The 21,759-nt window shown below is 34.6% G+C and overlaps 1 protein-coding gene across 2 annotated transcripts in view; it reads right to left on the bottom strand.

The window, feature by feature from the left end:
* Positions 1-21,759, bottom strand: part of LOC123541916 (uncharacterized) — a 29,076-nt gene that overhangs the window by 5,802 nt on the left and 1,515 nt on the right. Inside the window, exons 3-16 of one of the 2 annotated variants that reach the window (XM_053531660.1) lie at positions 21,565-21,753; positions 18,312-18,329; positions 13,695-13,889; positions 11,248-11,439; positions 10,592-10,742; positions 9,679-9,781; positions 9,187-9,264; positions 7,476-7,691; positions 5,563-5,727; positions 5,329-5,346; positions 3,965-4,047; positions 3,427-3,490; positions 2,867-3,061; positions 1,085-1,299 (exon numbers count right to left, since the gene is read on the bottom strand). In XM_053531660.1, coding sequence (XP_053387635.1) covers positions 1,085-1,299; positions 2,867-3,061; positions 3,427-3,490; positions 3,965-4,047; positions 5,329-5,346; positions 5,563-5,727; positions 7,476-7,691; positions 9,187-9,264; positions 9,679-9,781; positions 10,592-10,742; positions 11,248-11,439; positions 13,695-13,889; positions 18,312-18,329; positions 21,565-21,753 — 1,882 coding nt within the window. The remainder of the gene's footprint in view (positions 1-1,084; positions 1,300-2,866; positions 3,062-3,426; positions 3,491-3,964; positions 4,048-5,328; positions 5,347-5,562; positions 5,728-7,475; positions 7,692-9,186; positions 9,265-9,678; positions 9,782-10,591; positions 10,743-11,247; positions 11,440-13,694; positions 13,890-18,311; positions 18,330-21,564; positions 21,754-21,759) is intronic. The other variant, XM_053531661.1, reaches the window with a different exon arrangement.

The following is a 21,759-nucleotide window of genomic DNA, read 5'->3' as shown; positions in this document are numbered from 1 at the left end:
TTATGTATTTCCATTGTAAGATGAGAATTTGTTAATCTTATAGGTAAAGTCAATTAGAAATATTGAATTTGAATCATCACTTATGAATTTGATTTTGTAAGATCAAAAGTCAGTGGTGGTTTTGTATAGTGTACCGAAAATTTCAAGGGCAGGGAAATTAAAAATGGCAATTACAAATACCACATACTGTATGTGAAAATTTATATCTAGTTATATTAGGTGTGAAGTAGTGTTCAATGTTCACTTACACTAGTAAATGAAGAACAATATCTCATATAATCTATCTAGTTCAATGGATAATGTTTAAATTGGGAACAGATATAGGTCAAAAGACGACTCTCAAGCTGTTCTCGTCGGAGGTAGACCCAAGGTGCCCCGCCGAGCATTATGTCAAGCACGAACGACCATATGAGTAAAACAACCGACCTTCCGCAAGCCAGCTGTACAACTTTCTCACACGAAAGAACAGCGGTGAGGTGCAAAATGATAGCGTCTACATCCACTCGGCCACAACAGTGGCTTTCTACTTCAATAATATAGTTGTATTTCTTTTTTATATACTGGAACTTTTAGTCCGTTAGAAAGATATTATAAACATGTAACAATGTAACAGTTATATAAATTAGAAACAAGTAAATGATATTAAAAAAGGAGGAATTAAGCTAACTACGACCGTACTAGATGCCATTGTGGATAATTTCATGGGTACTAAGATATCAGTGGAATGATCATTATCATTAATAGAAGGTAGCACGCTATGATATGTATTACTTTCTTGACGGAAACTAAATAAATAATGGAGTTTTGATAATTATGAGCAAATTATGTAAGCTCAGTTTAGATTTTCAATGAATTTAATCTTAATGTCAGGATCCATGCTGTGCGCTAACAGTTCCTCTAACAATAGGCTTTGAAAGCGAACTGCATGGATCCTGATCAGACTGCGCAATAAGTTTACTCATGGTGAGGCTTGTATATACCAATCTTTCATATACCGTCTACTGCTATAAACTTCCTTTGTGGAAGTAGTCGCCACATTTTATCATGCATGATGTTTAACCTATGTTTATTAAATATAGGGTACCTCCAACTATCTGCGAACTTATAACTCCAGTTGTTATCACTGGAAATGGTTACATTATCTCTGTGTAGCAGATCGTTGGATCTGTCACCGTCGAAGTACCCACATAAACCGACGATGTTGCCAAAATCTTTTGCCGACATATATATGTCGATGTTCATCGTATCGCTCCATGTATGAAGAAATATGTCGATAATTGTACCTATCGGAGTTCTGACCTAAACAGTAAGTGAAACATAATTATTAGAATTTATAAAGTGTATTCAATCTTAATATTAACCGCATGCCATAAATAAATTCTAGCTATATGTACTTGAAAAAAAATGACAGTTGTTAAAAGGTGTGGCGTGATATTGCATAAGATGTGACATGAGTTTTAACTATCGCCAAGTGCTAAATAGTTTTGAAAAAATAACATTACAGACGTCACTTATTTTGTCGTCTACTAACACTGCACGGCGATTAGAGTAGGGTTAGAGCAGCATACAGTATCCTATTTTTAAAGCTGTTATTGTTAATTCATGTCACAATAGACCTATATAAGAGATATTGTTATCTTTTGTCTCCGAATGTACAATTAATTTATGATAAAGAAGAGCTATATTACACGTAGGACTAGGTGAATGCAATTGTAAATTCTAAGAAATGGCAAAGCTTTGCCGGTATAAGATGATTGTGCCTGTGCATTCTAACACACGACAGAGCTTATTAGTGCGGTTGTATATTCTAAGACATGATTAAAGTTATACCAGTACAAGGCGAATGCTGTAGTATATTCTAAGACACGTTTGAGCGATAATAGGTGAATGCTGTTGTACCTTCTAAGAAATGGTAGAACTATATTAGTACTATGTGAATCTTGTAGTACATTATGAGACATTGTTGAGCTAGATATAGTACTAGGCGAATGCGGTTGTACATTCTAAGACATGGTAGAACTATACTTAGTACTTTTTTTAGACATGGTTGAGTTACATAGTACTAGGCGAATGCGGTTGTACATTCTAAGACATGGTAGAACTATACTTAGTACTTCTTTTAGACATGGTTGAGTTATATTAGTACTAGATAGGTTGTACATTCTATGACACGGTAGAACTATATAAGTATTGAATGCGGCAGTAAATTCTTAGATACAGTAAACCTATATTAGTATTAGGTGAATGTGGTTGTACATTTTAAAACATGATAGAGCTATATAAGTACAAAGTGAATGCGGTTGTACACGGTAAGACATGGTAGAACTATATTGGTACAAGGTGAATGCGGCTGTACATTATAGGACGCAGTAGAATTATAGTAGTACTAGGTGAATGAGGTTTTACGTTCATACACATGGTAGAGCTGTATGAACACTATGTGAATGCGGTTGTACATTCTAAGAGCCATTTGCTATAATAAAAAGATCATAATCATAATAAAAATCAGCCAATCAATCTTTACAAACTTTAGATCGAATACTATTAGTCCAAGACCTGCCCATGTTAAATTATAAATCGCCTTTCGGTTAAATTAGATTCTTATTTACATTTAAAACAACCTAAAATGTTATTAAACACATAGTGCTTTCATTTCAAATTTTGTCTTTACCGTCAAAAAATTAGTGATTTGCCATAAGTAAATGTTAAAATTTTCTTGAAATTTTTCTTTGCGATTTTAAAAGATTTGTTTTGAATAACGCCATTTTCTTTGTGTTGTATTTGTGAATGACGGCATCACGAAAACGAACGTTTTTCTATCTTTACAAATCGCGTAGCAAATGTAAATATTCAAATCTAATCAAACCCTGTATCGGTAGGCGTGGATTTCTTCAACGTCAATGATGCCACCATCTCCGCACTGTACAAAGTCAAATTGGAAAGTAGATTTCGGACATTTATTGATGATAAAGGCATCAGCACCAACTGCAATCGCTATTCCACAGGCACAAACTGGTCCATCTGTATATCCATCGGAACAATACCTAGCAGAAGTCTGTATCTAAAATACATAAAAATAATTAAGGCATACAACATAAATAGCAACAGTTTGCCGTTTACTATTACTATATTTATTTCAAATAATGTTAAATACCCTTTTTTGTAATACTTGTCCGATACGATATGTTGCGATATGTTTTCAAAATAAAATAAATATTACATTCTCATGTTTTGAATACTGTGATTTAACAATTCTGGCTAAATTTTGTTGATTAATTCTAATCTAAATGTAAAATAGATACATAAAATGGGGATGACAGGTTAAGCCATCCTTATATTGCATAGTACCTTACAAAGCTTTTAATCAATATCGTCCTCCTAATGCCTAAATCTCATTTTAAAAGAACGCTTCAATTTTTCATTTACCTCTGTCTGAAATTCTTCATTCAAGGCCATCATGTAGTCACCTTCCCTTTGTGCTTCGTAATATCTGGCACATGTATAAATTCACTCTATAGCACAGGAATATGATTTTGATTTACATTTTTCAGAAAGGTGTTTCGCAAATTTTAATATGATTATATTTATTCAAAAATTAATATCTTGCCAACACTTTTTCTTTGTTTTTATAAACTTCTTCAGTTGACATACATGTATATACAAAATCAGTCTCATATGCAATGGTCTCTCCGTACATTAATCAATGTGGCGATTACAGCCAGGTGTTTGATATAACATTTGAAACACGGAAATTACGTCGGCGCGTCGAACGAACATCTACGTTTAGAAGTTACAAATGGCGCAAACAAATGTTAAATATCACAAATTGTTCAATGAAAATAACCGTAGACGTTATTAATTAGATAACTCGGATAAACCTTTAATGATTAACTGGATTAAATAGACAGAACGAGGACGTAAATAATCAAGTTTTCAAACTTTTCGATTACGTAGTAATACGTACATTCCGTCTGTAGTTTTCATATGTGGGTCTACATGTGAGTAACATCTCTTGTTCCAATGTCTATTTGTCTCAGTGATGTCAACCTGCATGCCAACATTAAGATTAAAAATAAAACAACAGTAAGCTTTTGCGAACAATAACGTTTACCGAAAGCAAGTCGTCAATTCCTTTGAAAATAGGTACTTGCAAAACAAAATAAAGCATGTACGCTTTCATATTCAAAATTTTGCGTTAGGTGTGTTTCAACGGTAGTCGCTTATACTGACTAATATTATAGTAATATGACAGCTGAAGAAACAAATATGGATATTAGTTATAATAACTTCGTCTTTTCAATAGTATTTCAGTTTTGAAACGGCGAACAGTTAATCTAACTAGAGTTCCTGGATTCTGTACCAGTACAAACTTGTGCTCCGTAGGTATATCTGCCAACTTAACCATATGTATCAGAGTTGGAGAATGAATTATTTCAGACACAATGTTTTTTTATACAATCGTCACGGCGAACATACGCCTCGCCGAGACCTCGATTTCACTACCTCGCTAACCGTCGATCTGCGCTCTTGTGCTAAGCGGGCGTGCTTTATATTGATTTAATAAGAATATAATTCCGATTAATACTCATGAGAAAACATATGTGGCCAAAAGATCAAAGTTCCAGAAATAACTGAAATTAATTTTCCACTACACTAGAGATAGATCGTAAACTTAGAAAAAAAGGTAAAAAAATACAAAATATTTGTAAGTGCTCCCCCTCCAAAAAAAAAAAAAGATGTTTGTGTACTGCTTCTAACGAGGAAAACACATTTGGCTATAGGCAGTCTCTCTGTTCGTCCTCCAACATGATGAATTTGAGAATTCTATCCTTAGTATTTTACAATGCAAATAGATACAATTTAGTGAGAACTAATTTCTAAATTTTCAAATGAAGATAAAAATGTGAACTTTAATGGCACCTACATTGTAAGAGAAGTGCGAATAGTGTTCACAAAAGCAGTCATGTTGTGGATTGTGGTGGTCAAGAAAAATGGAATACTTAAAACAGGAATTATGGGAACAAGCAGTCAAAAGTCATCACCATTCTACTTGCCTATGATAGGTATTTAGCCGGTGCAGGTCGAGTGATAAAATGCAGTATCATTCAGTAACAAGGCAAGTGCAGTATTAAATCATTGAACTAAACGTTATTCTTATAAACATGTGTTAACGATAACCACAGAAAGAATCTATAAATGTGCAATTATGTGTAATTGAACTACAACAATTGCATCACCATTTCAAGTTTCATTAACCAACAAATAACGTTAGCAATCCAGATATATAACAAATAGCATGACAAAGGGACAACCGTTTGTTACACTTACATGAATAGCTCCAACAACCTGAAAAAAGATATGAGTTATCTGATGAAAAACCAACAAAAAGTTTGACGGTTTTACAGATTAAGAATTCAAAGATTATTGTTTCAAATGATCAAAAGAATACTGTAACTATTGGAAGTGATTTGTACGGGTCCTTAAAATATAAAATAGCCTTTAAAAAGGAAAGGAAATTGTGTATAAGGATAAAACTGATATAGTAATTATAGCTGTATATACCAAATACAATACTTCTGTACTAATGGATATTCGGTTAGCATCACCATTTCTGTGGGTAACGGACATTTGTAAGTCAAAAGAATTACTGTCATCATAATCACTATCAATGGTTGAAAATTTAGCCCTATGCTTTTTACTGGCCCATTCTCCGCCATTCTTTAAGGTCTGTAAAAAGGAACATATCACGTTAAGGTGTGTATCATATTTCAGAATTAAAACTATTATTATTATTATTATGTAATATTGTATCTGTCATATCTATAATTTTGATATCTGTTTAATGAAAGAAAAAACGATTACAATAGAGCTATCGTTTCTTACATGTTTAAAAATTCTCTGTTTCTCTCTATATAGCATGTACTATTGCCTACCTAGTGGGAAAGAATTGAATTGTCAGACAACGTGCCAAGATCTTAGGAAAATACCTTGCCTAAGCGTGCACTTAAGTGGCGTTACTATAGTAAATCGATATTATGACGTCATAAACAAGACACATCAAGTCGGAAATACCAAAATTTATTAGTAACGGGTCCTACAATATTGCAGGTGAATGACAGCTGCTTACCAAACCATTTGGACAACATGGATAATCAGCGTTGCTAAACGCTCGGTTTCTCTTTCCACGCTATCCCTCGATTAGGGAAACCGTTTCTTACACAGACAGCGATGTAAGATCCTTATACGAGGACTGTTCAAATATGAATGCATCTAAGAACATAAAAATGTATCCTTGATAGACTTCAATGAACATTTTATTTGGCCCCCTCGAAGTATTCACCTCCAACAGATATGCAAAGTTTCTGTCTTCTAATCCAATCCTTGAAGGCATTTTCATAGTCTTTTCTAGGTATACTATGAAGACACTGGAATATTGCAGAACCGAGGTGTTTGCGCTGCACAAATTTTCGACCAGAAAGGTATTTTTTGAGCCTTGGGAACAAAAAAAAAGTCACAAGGGGCAAGGTCAGGCGAATAAGGAGGGTAAGGAAGCACAACAACCTTTTCCTGCTTCAGAAAATCTTGTACAATAGACGCCTTAGGTACAGCAACCTGAATGGCAGGAGGAGTTGCGAAGAATATGGCATACATTACCTTCTTGACACTCATGGTCCGCTTTGCAATGCATGGTCGTTTAGCAGACTTTGTAGCCCATTTTTTGTTCTGAATCTTTCGTTTGGGCTCAGAAAAGTGAACCCATGTCTCGTCACCAGTGACGACATTTGCGAAAGACCGTGCATTGTAATTTGGAAACTGTTTAAGCAACAATTTTGCGCATCGCACGCGTGCCTTTTTCTGCTCATCTGTCAACAGATGGGGAATCCATCTAGCACAGATCTTTCTCATTTTCAAATTACGTTTCAGAATTGTATTAGCTGCTCCTAATGAGATGCCAACCATACTAGCTATTAGCCTAGCGGTGTATTTTGCATCAGTAGCAACTATTTCTTTCACTCTAGCAACTATCTTTGCAGACGTTGCTGTTTTCGGCCGACGGCCATGTGGTGCATCTCCTGTTGAAACTAACCCACAATTGAATTTCTTAAACCAGCGAATACCTGTCTAAAAAGACATTTCGTTATGCCAATAAACAGAACATATTTCATCAAAAATGTCTTTACACCCTATGCCAAGAATACAACGATTCTTAATATAGGACCGTATTTCATCGGCGTACGCTGACCTTCTTCCAACCATTTTTGTATTAGTATACACGAGTAGGCAATGTTTAGCGAGCGATGGACATAGCTAAAGTGAACGGATTTTAATAGGTGTGGTATCAATGTAAAGCTAACATGTTTATCTACCCAATAATCTTAATTTCCTTGTGATTTTCGCATTATTGAGCGAGATAACGTTCTAGATGCATTCATATTTGAAGATCCTCGTAGTCATTTAATCGCTCAACCTTTTACCTGTATTTCTATAACCGATTTACTTGGCTCATCTGCATTTTGTACGCGAATGCCACCAGCACATGCACCAGGAACATTAGTTGGGTCTTCAAATATTAATTCCTCTACACAATTTGGAGCTTCGTCATCCCTATAGTAGCAGCCTAATGGTATCGTTTGCTCTACATCAACCAATGTATATCCACTCTTGCTCAAGGAAATCGAATTATCTGCAATCTATTACACTTTGCACAATATATATTGTGTCAGGCAGATACCATTAAAATGGAACACTTAAATATACTTCAAAATTCTCATTTGCATTTAGGACCTATTTGTTTTTAATATTTGTCTCACGGATTTAAAAAGTACTGTGTCGACCTTGCTCCTGTATTACCCTTGGCTGTGAGTGCATCGTTAATTTTTAAAGGAATATTCACTTCTTAAGTACATGCGCGGATCCAGAGGGCAGTCCCTGAAAAATCCTAAAAATAGGAATGAAGAGAAGAACGAAAGAAAGTGGTTGTTCGAAAAGGCAACATTAGGACTGCATTCAAAGTGTATGTGGCTGCTGCATACGACCCCGACATAATTCATATTTATGTTAATTATCTCAAAGAAACTAAGAATTTTACCTTTAAGAAAACATAATTTTATAATTTTGCCCACATTTAACAGGTTAATCCTTAAAACTGTGAAAATGAAAACTGTGTATATAAAACTGTGTATATAAAATTGCAGTGGAAAAGTTGTCCTATAATGCTCCTAAAATGCCCCAGAATGCAGGAAATGAAGCGCTGAATTTCAAAATTTTCCAGGGGCCGCGAATTTTCAATTTCAGCCTGTTCAACAAAGACTTATTCACAACCCTGTCCTTTTATACGGCTAACATCCACACACACACAAAAAAGCACATCATTGAATTATTTAGTGTATAAAGACATTTTTTTGTCCTAGATGGAACGATTGATACGTATTAGACCTTCCTGGTCTTAGTGAGTGGGCCAGTCGGCCCCCCTCTGAGAAAATTGGCTGGATCCGCGCATGAAGTATTTTTTATTTACATGCAGATCAGTTTACGAAATATTTGTTCCTGTCCTTATAAATCAATAACTGCTTGCTCATTCTCTTTCAGAACAAGACTTTAGTGTAAAACTTACATAGAATGCCCGTTGAAATAAAGAAACGGGGAAACTAGAAGAATTATTTGTTTACTAGAATGGAGCTGATGAATTACAGAATAATAAAATAGGCCAAAAAGGTTTCAAAAACAAATTCCTACAATTTTGTTTAGAACCCCGGGGTATTGGAGCATCAGAACTATGTTATTAACATTTAACTATTATATTGATGTATTGAATGACCTAATTTCAATAGGGTATATATTCATAAAGGGATCGGCCAATCGAAAAATGAATGAAAGCAGTGAAAACAAGGATAAGGATCAAATGATATCTGCCACGATTAGCAAACATTACCTCAGTTTCAAGGAATCACCATGAAACTGAGGTCGTGTTCTATGACTATACAGGAGAAGGAATCACCAGAAAGACATGTAACACACAATAGCCAATTTAGATGTATTGTAGACATTTGCACGATTAGTGAAATAAAGGCACTTTTTTGATTACCAGTTACTTATTTGAAGCTTATAGTGAGAAGCCTAGTTTTAAGCCTTTTCGATATACTGAAATAGCAACCAGATAATTAAAAATTGAAGTGCTGTACTTACTTTCCAGCCAGCATAGAAAACATCACTTAGGAATTCAATGGACTCATTCCCAGAGGCCGTGATCATACCACATTGTACCTGAAAACGAAAATAAGAATAACACTTGTCGTCTATAGATACAATCACAACCAGGCTGTGTCTTAGTGATAAAACAATTTCATCACATGAGGAAAAAAAGTATATTTGTTCAAGTAGTTTTTTGGTTTTATCTGACCAACCTTAACAAAGTTAGAAGAAAGAAAATATATAAATTCAAGCCCAACATTGTAAAACGTCTCTAGAAGTGTCATACATTCCTATTCAAAGGTATTTTCATTCATTTTTTGTCTTGGCAGTTTATGAATGTTACGCATTGCTGTACTAAAGTCTTATTGAAATGTTCCTACCATAAATTTTGATACATGTTTAAAGAACGATTTGAACGAAAAAGAATGTAGTAAATGTATGTTCAAATTTCCTGTCAGCTGAATTACACAGATTAGTTAAGTTTACCTCATAACCAGGTCTAAGATGTGTTAAATATTCTTCCTTAAATACAAGGTCATCCGACCGAGGTGAAGGTCCCGTCTGAACTTGAAATGTTCCATTAATATACCTGTTAAAACCAGTGTGTTTGGTTAAAATTATGTATAACACAAGTTTTAACACGATCCGATTTATTTTTCTATTAAACAAAGCAGACTGAAAATATGTATTATTATGCAACACATACACTGTGTGTACGTCATACATAAGAACAAAGAAACCCACACAAAACAGGCAAGTATCCATTGAATATCTTCAAAGATGTAGTTAATAATTCGAAGGTTACCAGTATCACCTAAGGTCACAATGAGGTCACCAGGATCCCTCAGGTTACGATGACACGTTTGAAATATATATCTTAAAAGTGATTTAATATTTAGGTCTTGTACCCTTGTGATATAGATCTAATTCCTTCCAATCTGAACTCAAGACAATGATTTTATTCAACAAAAAATCACAGTTTGTGATATATTATTTCTTTATTTAACTTTCATTTGATTTAGAAGCAACTGTTTATGCAAGTACCTTACAAATGCTATAGCAGAAATTATGTTATAAACTGTGAGCAACCTAGTAACATTGTTTACAGTCTAGATTTCCAAAGCATCAGATTTCGAATCGGCATGATCAAAATTTATCATTGTTCTGTGTTAAATTTGTTCATTATGCGAGTAAAAGAATGCGTAAAAAGGACAAAGGTGAGAAGAAAGTGATGCTGATGAACTCACAACTGGAAAATGAGTCCAGAGTTGTCACCGCTTGACTACGGAGCCAACTTACTTACATGTAGTCCAGATACGGTGATATTGTATCATTGACAATTTAAGAATATACAAAGAAATTGTATGCGATTATTGAAATCCTATTGAAAGGCTTTTACCAGTTTGTTTTATACAGAGTTTCATCTACCATATCAAAGGTACATCTGTATTGCAGAAATGGGCTGTACGTTCTTATTGCTTTACCATTGACATTAGTAGACTGGATGTCATGATATATTTCTGGTTTTACTATAACGTTGTTGTGATGAACTGGAAAAGCAAAGAGAATCGTTAAATGCATGCTTATAAGCCAAACATAAATATATTATTATATCAACTTTAATTCCTAACATGAGATACACATTGTTTCAATTTCTCGATAGCACTTAAACGATCAAAATTAATTAATTATCAACCTTTAATAGTTTATTTTAGTGTTCTAGAAAAATCCCTAACATTGATATCTAAAGACGCGCAATTCAGACTTTGGTATTGAATTGAAGTCCTTCTATTAATAGAGTTTGGAAATAAAATACGAAGCCTACTTTGATAAAATGCATCACGTTGATCGTTGAAGGCGGTACTTTGTAAGTTGACATTAGAATATGGACAAGTATGCTTTCGAATTTATAAAATCGACGGTTTATTCTAGATAACACTATGTTGTCTCCTTACCGAAAGCATTGGGTTTCATTATTTAAACTATTCTTTCATTTTATTTCCACAGTTTTACCTAAGATATTGTATTTTATAAAAGTTGAATAACATTTCTTACTCATACAGAACTCTCCATGCCAATTCTGAAAATGGGAAAGATCAAACTGAAGTTTTCCACTGCATGCTCTGACGAAGATGTAATCACCGTATTCAGAAAATACATACTCATTATTGTTGATAGAATCGTAGCTCTCGATATAGCATAAAGACAACCTCAATGGAGTTTCTTCGATTACCTGTGGCAACGGTTCTGAAAAATAAAAAAACTATTTATAAGTCAAAATATAACCAGTTCCAATAAGATTTGAATTGAATTAAAAGAGTCCATGTATGAAAAACACTGGTAGATTTCTACGCCAGCTTATATACTGTTTGTCTGGGTCCGTGGTATCTTGGTTTACTTGCAAAGGGTATATATCTTCCTTGCCAGCAAACATGACAAATCTTGTAGAAAAGAGCAACTTTTGGTAGGCATCAATTCTTTGTTATCAGCACAGTTTCATCCGAAACTTTGTTGGTTTCTTTGTTACATCTTTACGCATTTCATAACAACTTCATGGAAAATTCTATGTCATGTTTGCACTCCTTATTAGGAAGAAAGCTAACTTTTAGCACCCTTTTCCAAGCCTGTCCGTTTTTCTTAATAGGAAGAGCGCATATCTAGGGATCGTGGGGTCGTGAGTTCGATCCCGGGAGAGGCGTATGTTCTCCGTGACGACTTGACTGTGACTGTGCTAGCATTTCTTATTGAGTAAGGTATATCTTTCCAAATTTCTACAGCCATAAAAGGAAACGAACGTTTAAGAAGGTTTGTTTTAGTTCGAAGGTGCTGTAGATCAAATTTCGTATTAGAACGAAGGCTATATAGTATGTATTGTCAAACATTTCAATAGTGTCACAAATATAAGATGATGCAAGCTTATTTAATGCTTTATAAACCAAAACATCAATATTGTATTTAATCCTGTTTGGAAAAGTTAACCATTTAAGTTCACAAAAGAGAGTACTGAATGATGTCTGGAAGGGTACTTTCAATATAAGTCGAGCTGCCCTCTTTTGAATTTTTAAAGATTTTTTCTATATTTCCTTTAGTGCAGTTTCCCCATATAGTGGATACAAAGTCAAAAATCGGTAAAATGTACGAGTTATAAAACATATTCTCCATATCAGCATTTAGATATTTAGATATTTAGACATTCTGTAAAACAGATACAGTTTAGAATGCAGTTTTTCACACACCTTTTTCACAACTTAAATTTGTATCAATAAAAACACCTATGTGGGTATTATTTATCGCTCGTATTAAGGGAATAGCATTTTTAGAAAGAAAAAAAAACATGGGGTTAGCATTTCTCTTTATAAATGTAAAATATTGCTTATTGTCTGCTACACTATCAGCTAGAGAAAGAAAGTCACTTATTATAATGCGTCCTAACTAATAACACAGTACTGGTTGGAAACCATTTTCCGGACACATTTTCATATTTCGGCTCCATTATTCCCTAAAAAGGTATTTGACATAAATGAAGCCTACACTGCACAAACTTCAGCTCCTTCCGTAGCCGATGTTGTAATCAGCATTGCGTTGTGACGTAAATTATGGGTTCCGTGGTGCCTCAAATGGGGTCATTAAAAGAAGTTATTTTCCCCGTGAAGTAAACCAGTAGCCGGACAAATATTTTGACGGTGTTTTGCGGTTAATTGGATATCGAAATAAGTAATTAAAATATTTTTACACATTTCTTTATTATTCAACTCTTCAAAAATGCGCATGAAACATAACCCGACGTTCAATATTAGCTACGAAAGTAAACCGAAGCTGACTATGAAAAACTCGAATTTCGTCTAACATGAATTCTTGATAATTCCAATAGATACAGAATAAAATTAGTGAAAAAATTGACAGCGCTGCATTTTATGTAACTATTACCGTGAAATTAGAAGTAGCACATGTTATCAGCAGACAACCATTATGTAGTTTAATTATTTCTTCCCCACTTGATACCTCGGCAAGTGTGAACTACTGCACATGCGCAATGCTATTTAAATTCCCCGTTAAGACAGAAAGTTGTTTTGTAAACACAGGTGAGTTATCATCATAAAATCTAACATTATACAGCCTTGTAATATAGTGATTTGGTGTAGACATGAAGAACAAACATCTTAATGATTTAGATGAAACAGTTACACGAATAACAACGAAATAAAGCGGATATTACATGTGTAGGGTAACTGGTCCTGTCCGGAATTTGGTTCCCAACCATAATACTATTTGGTTTCCCGCTGTTATTAGATAATATTATAATTTACCAAGTAACACATAATCAATTGCATGTGTCATTATTAACGAAGCCTCCTACTTATCATAATTGATTGACCAAAGTGGAAGGTATTGCAGAAAAAGGACACAGTGAGTAAGTTCATTAAACTATTCAATCTCTAGTCCAACCGTCCTGTCTTTCATCCATCCACTCATCCATCTATCCACCCAACTATGCTATATACCTTTAAGAACAAATCCCCAGTTATGAGGAAAACATTCATCTGGCATGTCGTTTAGGTCCTCAACCGATGGGAAGACGTATTGTTTTCCGTTGTTAAACGCATTGTACCATCCGTCTTGAATATCTCCGTGAGAAAATTGTAGTAATTTACCACTTTCACTTCCAGCCGAATACACCATTTCAGTACCATCACATGCTGAAAGTAATTACAGTACAGTAATTATTGAAATTGTTACCATCCACATGTAGGTTATTTTACTGGAAGACAAAACGCACTAGAAGGTCTGTCAGAATGATGTTGACAACATGTCCGTTAAATTTATTTATTCATTTAAACCCTTACATTTAAATAATAGCCGACTCTATGTATAGTGGAGCAGCTTAGTGTGAAAATCTAAGGAAATACTTCACTTGATGATACAAGTATGAAATTTACACTAAATGTTCATCATATGACCCAGATTCAAAAATGATCGAGGGCCATTTAAAAATCATCCATTTCAAGATGGCCTCCAAATTTCAAAATGGCTGCCAGAATTGAGGCATTTTTCATATAATCAGGATCTGTAAGTTTCTAAAATATCATATTTGTATGGCTGTAACATGTTTTTTCCTATCAATTTGTTCCCATAAGCAGATACTTTTTTTTTAATGATGCCTTTTCCAAATATCGACCCATTTAAGAAGGCTGCCATCTTTAAAATGGCCGCCAGACTTTTAGATAACGTTCTTATCACGGCCAAGTATGAGTCTCCTACTTTCAGTGCTATAACCATCGACTATTGATTAGATCCTGGTCCCAGATAAACCTGAAAACATATTATTATGATACTGGCCTGAAATAAGCTAATATGGTTTATACGGACGTCTCTTCTTTTCAATCTGTTCTCTGTTCTACCCTTCATTTATTGCTTTGTTTCACTGAGAAACAGTATCAAAATCATGACAATACTGAACCATTGCTAATCAGCTGAAACAAAATCTTTAATTAAATGATATGTGTAATGATTCTATAGAATGAACTACAAGCACTACAAGGGCACACTGATATAGTTCATAATGTCATGTTACTCAGCATGGGGTCCAGTGACAACTTCAATACGTATATGTAACAAAAAACAAAAAAAACAAGTCGTATCCCATACAGCAAAATGTTAAAATATATATTGAAGGCGGAAAAAGGATAGTTCCTTGGCCTTCAAGTTAAAATAGTACATACTTTGTATTAACAGAGACCAAATTTGAATATATCATTGTAAGTTTAAGTGTTTAAGTGTCTGTGCTTTTGTTTAAGTCCTATTTCAAACTCTTGATAATGTTGAAAAGAGTTGAATAGAAGACCTCCTAAACTATGGAATAGTTTTCTTAGATGCGTTGAAAACAAAACTAAACTACTGAGTTTTCGTGAGGATAAAACAAGACGTATCACTAATGGTGATAAATACCCCCCCAGATATCAGCTTATTGTCAGAGTAACAGGGTTATTGAAAATATGATACATTGCTTTGTATATTGTACAGGGAGAAAGTGTACAAAGACGCACAAAAATGGTGGGCAAAACTGTATAAGATCTCCATACTTCACTGTTGTACCTTAAAAAGAAGAAAGTAGGTCAAGATCAAGGTCACTGAAAATCAGTTTTGAAATGTTTGTTCAAAACTGTACAAGTGGTTCGAATTTTATGACAATATCTTAAAAAAAAGAAGAAATCAAGTCAGTAGGTCAAGGTCATGGACAAAGGACCATGTAATCTGCTTTTTTAATCTTGTCTTTTTGGCATTTTCTGTGATATGAAGGCTCCATAACCACAAATCAAATCAAACCTACAACATTTTCGTTTATGTCGTGTTTGGAGACCTGTGGGTTTCCACTTTTTTTATTTTATTAGATCACCAAGGGTCATCAACTAGTTATCCTTAACAAATAAAGTATGTAAAAAATCAATGTAACTCTGTTCGTATTTGAGGCAAATAAAGGGCAACAATTTAGTCAGAACTCATTCTAATGGAACGTGTTTTGCACATGCATAACACTACACTTGGTACCAATGATCATAGTAATAACAAGGTGTGATAAAAGTCTGGCATACAATGACTGATAAGTAGCGCGGACATTTTTCCCATATACATATATAGAAAAAAATAATAAAGGGCTATAATTATGTGAAAAATATTTCAAATGGAACATGCTTTGCACATGTACAACTTGACTTGGTACGAATTATAATTACAAGGTTTGATAAAAGTCTCGCATATGATGACCGAGAAATAGCGCGGACAAAAGTTTTCCATGTACATAGAAAGAAAGAAAATAAAGGGCCATAACTAAGTGAAAAAATCAACATGCGCAACTTGGCTTTGTTCTGATAATAATTACAAGGTTTGATTGAAAACTGGCAAATAATTGCTGAGAAATAGCGCAGACAAATTCCGTATATAGACGGACGGATTGGAATCCAGAATAGCCCCTAGATATCTCGGGTGTAATGATAACTGTGCAAACCAATAAAATGATCATAGCAACAAAAGCTGCCGATATTGTTTGCAATTTATATATATACAGAAATGGGCTTGCTCCATGTAAACACGAAGAAGCCGATAATCGTATATTTGTTAATGCAAAGCATGCCTCATTGACAGGAAACCGAACAATTACAATTATTAGTTATTTCTTGCTCTGGCAGTGTACTGATGTTTTGTGGCTTGCTTACTTGGTCCTCACTCAGAGCCATTGCCATTGTTTCTTGCTTTTACCCGTTGCGAAACTGTTTTTGCATTTGTCGACAAGGGCAAGAAATCTGCATGGCAGTAATGGAAGCTATAGTTCAAAGTATTTCATAGTCTCAGTGTTGTCAAATACATAATAACTGAGTAGGAAGTGGATACTAGTACATTAGAAAAAAAAATTAGTTATACTGTATGCTCGATCAGGCAAGACATGCAAGATGGATGCAGCTCGACTTGATTTGTTTGCCCGGAAACAAAGAGCGTATAATGCGATTCCACCAACAAAAGGTGCTCTGAAACAATTCATCAAGCGAGCAAATTTTTCAGGCAGGCCATGTCTGAGGTAAAACAGCTGTTACCATGCAGCAACTGCCGCCTCCGTCAAACTGGGAATGGCTGAAGCAGAACAATGTGTGGATCCCTTATCGGATGGAATTGTCGGTTGAATCTGAATGCTTCCAGGTCCTTCAAAGGTGTGACTGCAAAAGGACTTCCTGTGCTGGAAATTGCAAGTGCCACCACTTAGGTCTGTTATGCACAGCAATTTGATGTTGCAACTGTTAAGAAAATGACTAAATGCAGTATATGCATATTTTTTTTTGTTTCGGCTAGAACACGATTTCCGATGTGTATAATTTTATGGGTATAGTAAATCAATAGAAATAGTTTCTTAAGGTTTGACTTATAAGAAAATGTTGCTATTGACTGTGCGAGTGCCCACGCTGTCCTATTTCTTTATCCCCTCGTGGTTTATAAGACGCATTTTCTAACGATGTTAATTTATTGCATTGAATGTAATCTGAGTGTAATGTATATAAAACTTATATTGGTTGGTGTACTCCAGATTTTACCATTGTTAAAAAACAAAACTGCAAGTTATAAAAACTTAAGTATTGAGATTCTTAGCCATACAAAATTGATTACAAATTAAAAGAATATGAATACTACAGATTGGTATTCTGTTCTAAACTGAAACGAAAGTGTATAAATAAAACCAAGGAGCTACGTTCAATAAACGCTTGATACCACCAGTGGCATCCTTATCGGTAGATTTTGCACCTAAGTCCAAAACGAGGTCAAGGTCAAACTGAGGTCAGGTGATGTTTGAAGATGAGGAATGGTCACAGTTTACATCTGTATTTGTATCAGTTCATTCTTGTAAGGGGTATTGATGCTAGACGAAACGGTCCCATTTGGTTAACCAAGAGATGACCCATATAAAGCAAACTAAGTCCAAACTGAGGTCAAGGTCAAGGTCAAACTGAGGTCAGATAATGTTTGAAGATGAAGAATGCTCACAGGTTACATTTGTATTAGTATCAAATCATTCTAGTAAGGGTATTGATGCAAGACGAAACGGTCCCATTTGGTTAACCTCATGTGGATGAACGGACGGACGTACGAACGGACGGACATGACAATCACTATATGTCTTCGGCATCTGTAGATGCTGGGGGCATAAAAATGCTATCGTTTTAATGTATTACATGCTTGCCTCAAATAAAGTACTGAAAAGTAAATACAAAATGGCGGCCATTTTGTTTTCGCGGCGGCCATCTTGAAAACGACAATATTTCAAGTGGCCCTTGATCTTATGTTAAAGCGCATGCCATGAAGTTACTGTCCTGTAAATTTGATGCTTGTATCATCAACTGAAGTATTTATGCGATATCCTGCTCCACTAGTAATGCATTTAAACAGTTTGATATCAGCCCTACATTAAGTTGCTGACTGGCGTACAAGGACACTGCTACTTGATGAAGAGATAGCTGTTCCGGAAAACATCCTGAATTTCTGTGGTGTATACGGTAGTTCAAGGAAATGGTTTAATTTTCACTTGATAAAAGTTTAGCTAATATAATTACATGATATATAGATAAAATACGACTTACATTCAGCATAAATTATATCTGGAATATGTAAAAAAGAAATGTTGTCATTCATATATTCGTAATTCAAATTCTTAAGACGAGCTTCAAATAGTGGAACATATAGATATAGTAGAGTTTTTTTTTTATACATGTCTCATTAGTTGTCTATGATATTAATTTGCAAACTTAAAAACTAACAAAATTATAATATCAAAATATAAGAAACTCGCGGTCTGGGTCTGTTTTTCTATGAAAACATGTTTGCAGTAATTGAACAGATCTAACAAGAATTGATCAGATCCTTATAAAATTAAACAAGTGCATCGAACTCTGGGACTACCATGTCAAAGTCACGACATGAACTAAAATATTACAGGCAAAACTCATACAATAACATACTTAAAACTATATCAACGAAACTTAGATCAAAGAAAATCAATACAAATTCATTATAGTAACAAACTCATGGACAACCACGTTAAAATTAACGAAATTTAGACCAAAGTATATTTACGTTAGAGTTTCTACCTTACAGATAGATATTATCATTCGTTGAACATTTGCAGGTAATTAGTAATAACTAAAATTATTTGTTTATCGTATTGTTTGACTTCGAAACATATTTACGTGGTTTTGAAAATGTCGATCTTCTTTGACTGAACATAACATGACTTCCAGTTCTTATTTAAATTTGTTTGTGCTGAGACAGAGAGACGTGGTATGTGACTTTGAAGAGAAAGGATTTGATCTAATCAGCTCAGTATTATAAATTCCCCGTGATGTGTTTGTTTAAAAATGTGTTGATGAGGTGTTTTACCTACAAGTATAGCTTTTAGGGTTTCAGGCCATGAATTTGAAATGTTTTACTGTTTAATGAAAATGAATAAGGTAATTTAGTAAAAACAGATTGAATGTAAATAATCTAGGGCATATTATTATCAATCAATCTAATTAATTACCGTATTTGTATTTGATAAAAAAAATAACGTATTGATTAATTGGATTAGATATATTTTTTCAGACCATAAAGTTTTGGTATTGTCAACTTGGAGACATTCGTGTTGTATTTGTACAAAGATCAAAGAACACCGTTACCTAATACTGTAACAAACGCAATTATAACTCATCAGTAACAAGAGCGCCGCCAAGCGGGGCAATATACGCCCGAAGGCTTACATCATAGGATGGGAGCAAAATTTTAAGAACTTGACGGTTGAAGCCCCAAAGGACTGGAACAACAAAAGGAAAACTTCAAAAAACAAATCCACAAAAAAAAAATTCAAAGTCTACAAAAAAATCCTTATCAGGTACAGGTATGTAAAAATACACCTTAAAATTGGAGGTACCATCCATGTTGTACCACAGAAAAGTGGTCTCGGTTTTTCCCTACGGCCAATAATAAAAAAGTTTCAAAATAAGCTATTTATAGTAACATAAAAGGGAAGTAATTCAAAAAAAAATTATTGTAAGTACAAAAAAGAGATCTGCCAAATAAAAACAAGAGCACTGCAATGCAGAGCAATATACACAAAGCAAAGTCATATATGACCTTTGACCCTTAAGTGTGACCTTGACCTTGAAGCGAGTCATCCGGAACATGCGCTCTGCACATCGTTGCAATGTGGTGAACATTTCTGCCAAGTTTCTTTGAAATCCTTCCAGCAGTTCAAGAGTTACAGAGCGGACACGAAACAAACTGATATGACTTTTGACCCCTAAGTGTGACCTTGACCTTGAAGCAAGTCATCCAGAACATGCGCTCTGCACGTCGTCTTGGTGTGGTGAACATTTGTGTCAAGTTTCTTTGAAATCCTTCAAGGGGTTCAAGAGTTACAGAGCGGACATGAAACAAACTGATATGACCTTTGACTCCTAAGTGTGACCTTGACCTTGAAGCGAGACATCCGGAACATGCGCTCTGCACGTCGTCTGGGTGTGGTGAACATTTGTGTCAAGTTTCCTTGAAATCCTTCAAGGGGTTCAAGAGTTACAGAGCGGACACGAAATTGCTAACGGACAGACGGACGGACGGACGGACAGACGGACACCAGCGTCATAACATAATACGTCCCTTCGGGCGTATAAAAACCACCAATGCTAATTCACCCCGTTACAAACTCACAGCCATGTCACTGTCAGCTATTTAACCTTTATGAAATTTAAATCATTAGTAGTATCCGTACTGTAATTACATTAGTGCTTTTTCACTATATTACTAGTATCAAAGTATATGTTTTCCCAAAGTGCAAAGATTATTCATATTGAGACAGTCAGTAAATTGCTGTTATAACACTGTCATTTGTTTGCCATTTAAAGCAGTTTCTTTTGTTAGGCGATTAAATCACACTTAGAGAAATAGACACAATATTTTAGTTACAAATAATATATCGTATCTGCAGCCAAGTACAAATTATATGTCGTTCGGTAGTTGCATATTGCTTTTGTTACGTCATACAGAGTGAGTTAATGTGGAATTGTGCACTCATTTTATATAATTATGGAACAAGAATATATAGGTGGATTATTTTTATGACCCTGTAAGATTTAATACATTAACACTGATAAGAAAACGTAAACTGCATAAAGTACATTATTCAAGGGAGTTGAATGAGTAAACGTCAGTGTCCAGGCATTTGTAAGTACAGAACCATTTTATAGCGTTTTTTGCTACATCTGAGTATTTTTCGCGGCTATTTAATTTCACGGAAATATACTACCCGAGAAAGCGCTAACTTAAAAATTCTAGGTATACAGTACTTTATCTGTATCTGCCTCCTGCGAGAAGACTTGCCGACCTTTGCACTAACAGGTACAATAATTCTTACAAAAATTCATATATCAATATCAATTCGACCAAATAGATGATAATTATAGATAACTTGAAGAATCTTAAGCGTATTTGTATATTTTCCCGGTTTTAAAACTGAAAGGACTATCTCTACGAAATACCCACATAAATGTAGAAGCTGGAAAAGTCTAATATTATGTGTTACGCAGATGTATAAGACTGTGGATGGACAACATTTAGAACTTGGAGAACAATTTACGATACTAAGACGAAGAACTGTCGCAATTTCGAAATTCACCTCAGAACTTACACGGGTTCTTAACATTATAACAGACACAGTGTTTTTGTTGTTTGCTTCAAGGCAATAATCACACGTTCCGTGTTCACATATGAGATTATGAAAGGGATATTTTACAAGGGTTTTACGTTTCTCAAATATTTTGCTAAATAGCTTAATTCATGTTAAAGCATGATGTTTCTATTTACCATAGCAAATGTAATAATTCAATGTCTGTACATCAGTAATGTTGATCCATGGAAAGCTATAGAGTAAATCGCCATAACACTTTCTCATCTGAACTTCCATATCCGATTCACAGTCTCCATTCTGATTGAGGCTACATGCCTGTACCGTTACGATGTCTTCACCTATTGTTGCTATGTCTGGGTGTTTCTCTACAA

The sequence above is a fragment of the Mercenaria mercenaria genome, chromosome 19, assembly GCF_021730395.1.
Source record: "Mercenaria mercenaria strain notata chromosome 19, MADL_Memer_1, whole genome shotgun sequence".
NCBI classification, from domain to species: domain Eukaryota; kingdom Metazoa; phylum Mollusca; class Bivalvia; order Venerida; family Veneridae; genus Mercenaria; species Mercenaria mercenaria.
Note: the sequence above shows the minus strand (reverse complement) of the source record. Positions and strands in the feature narration are given on the sequence as shown.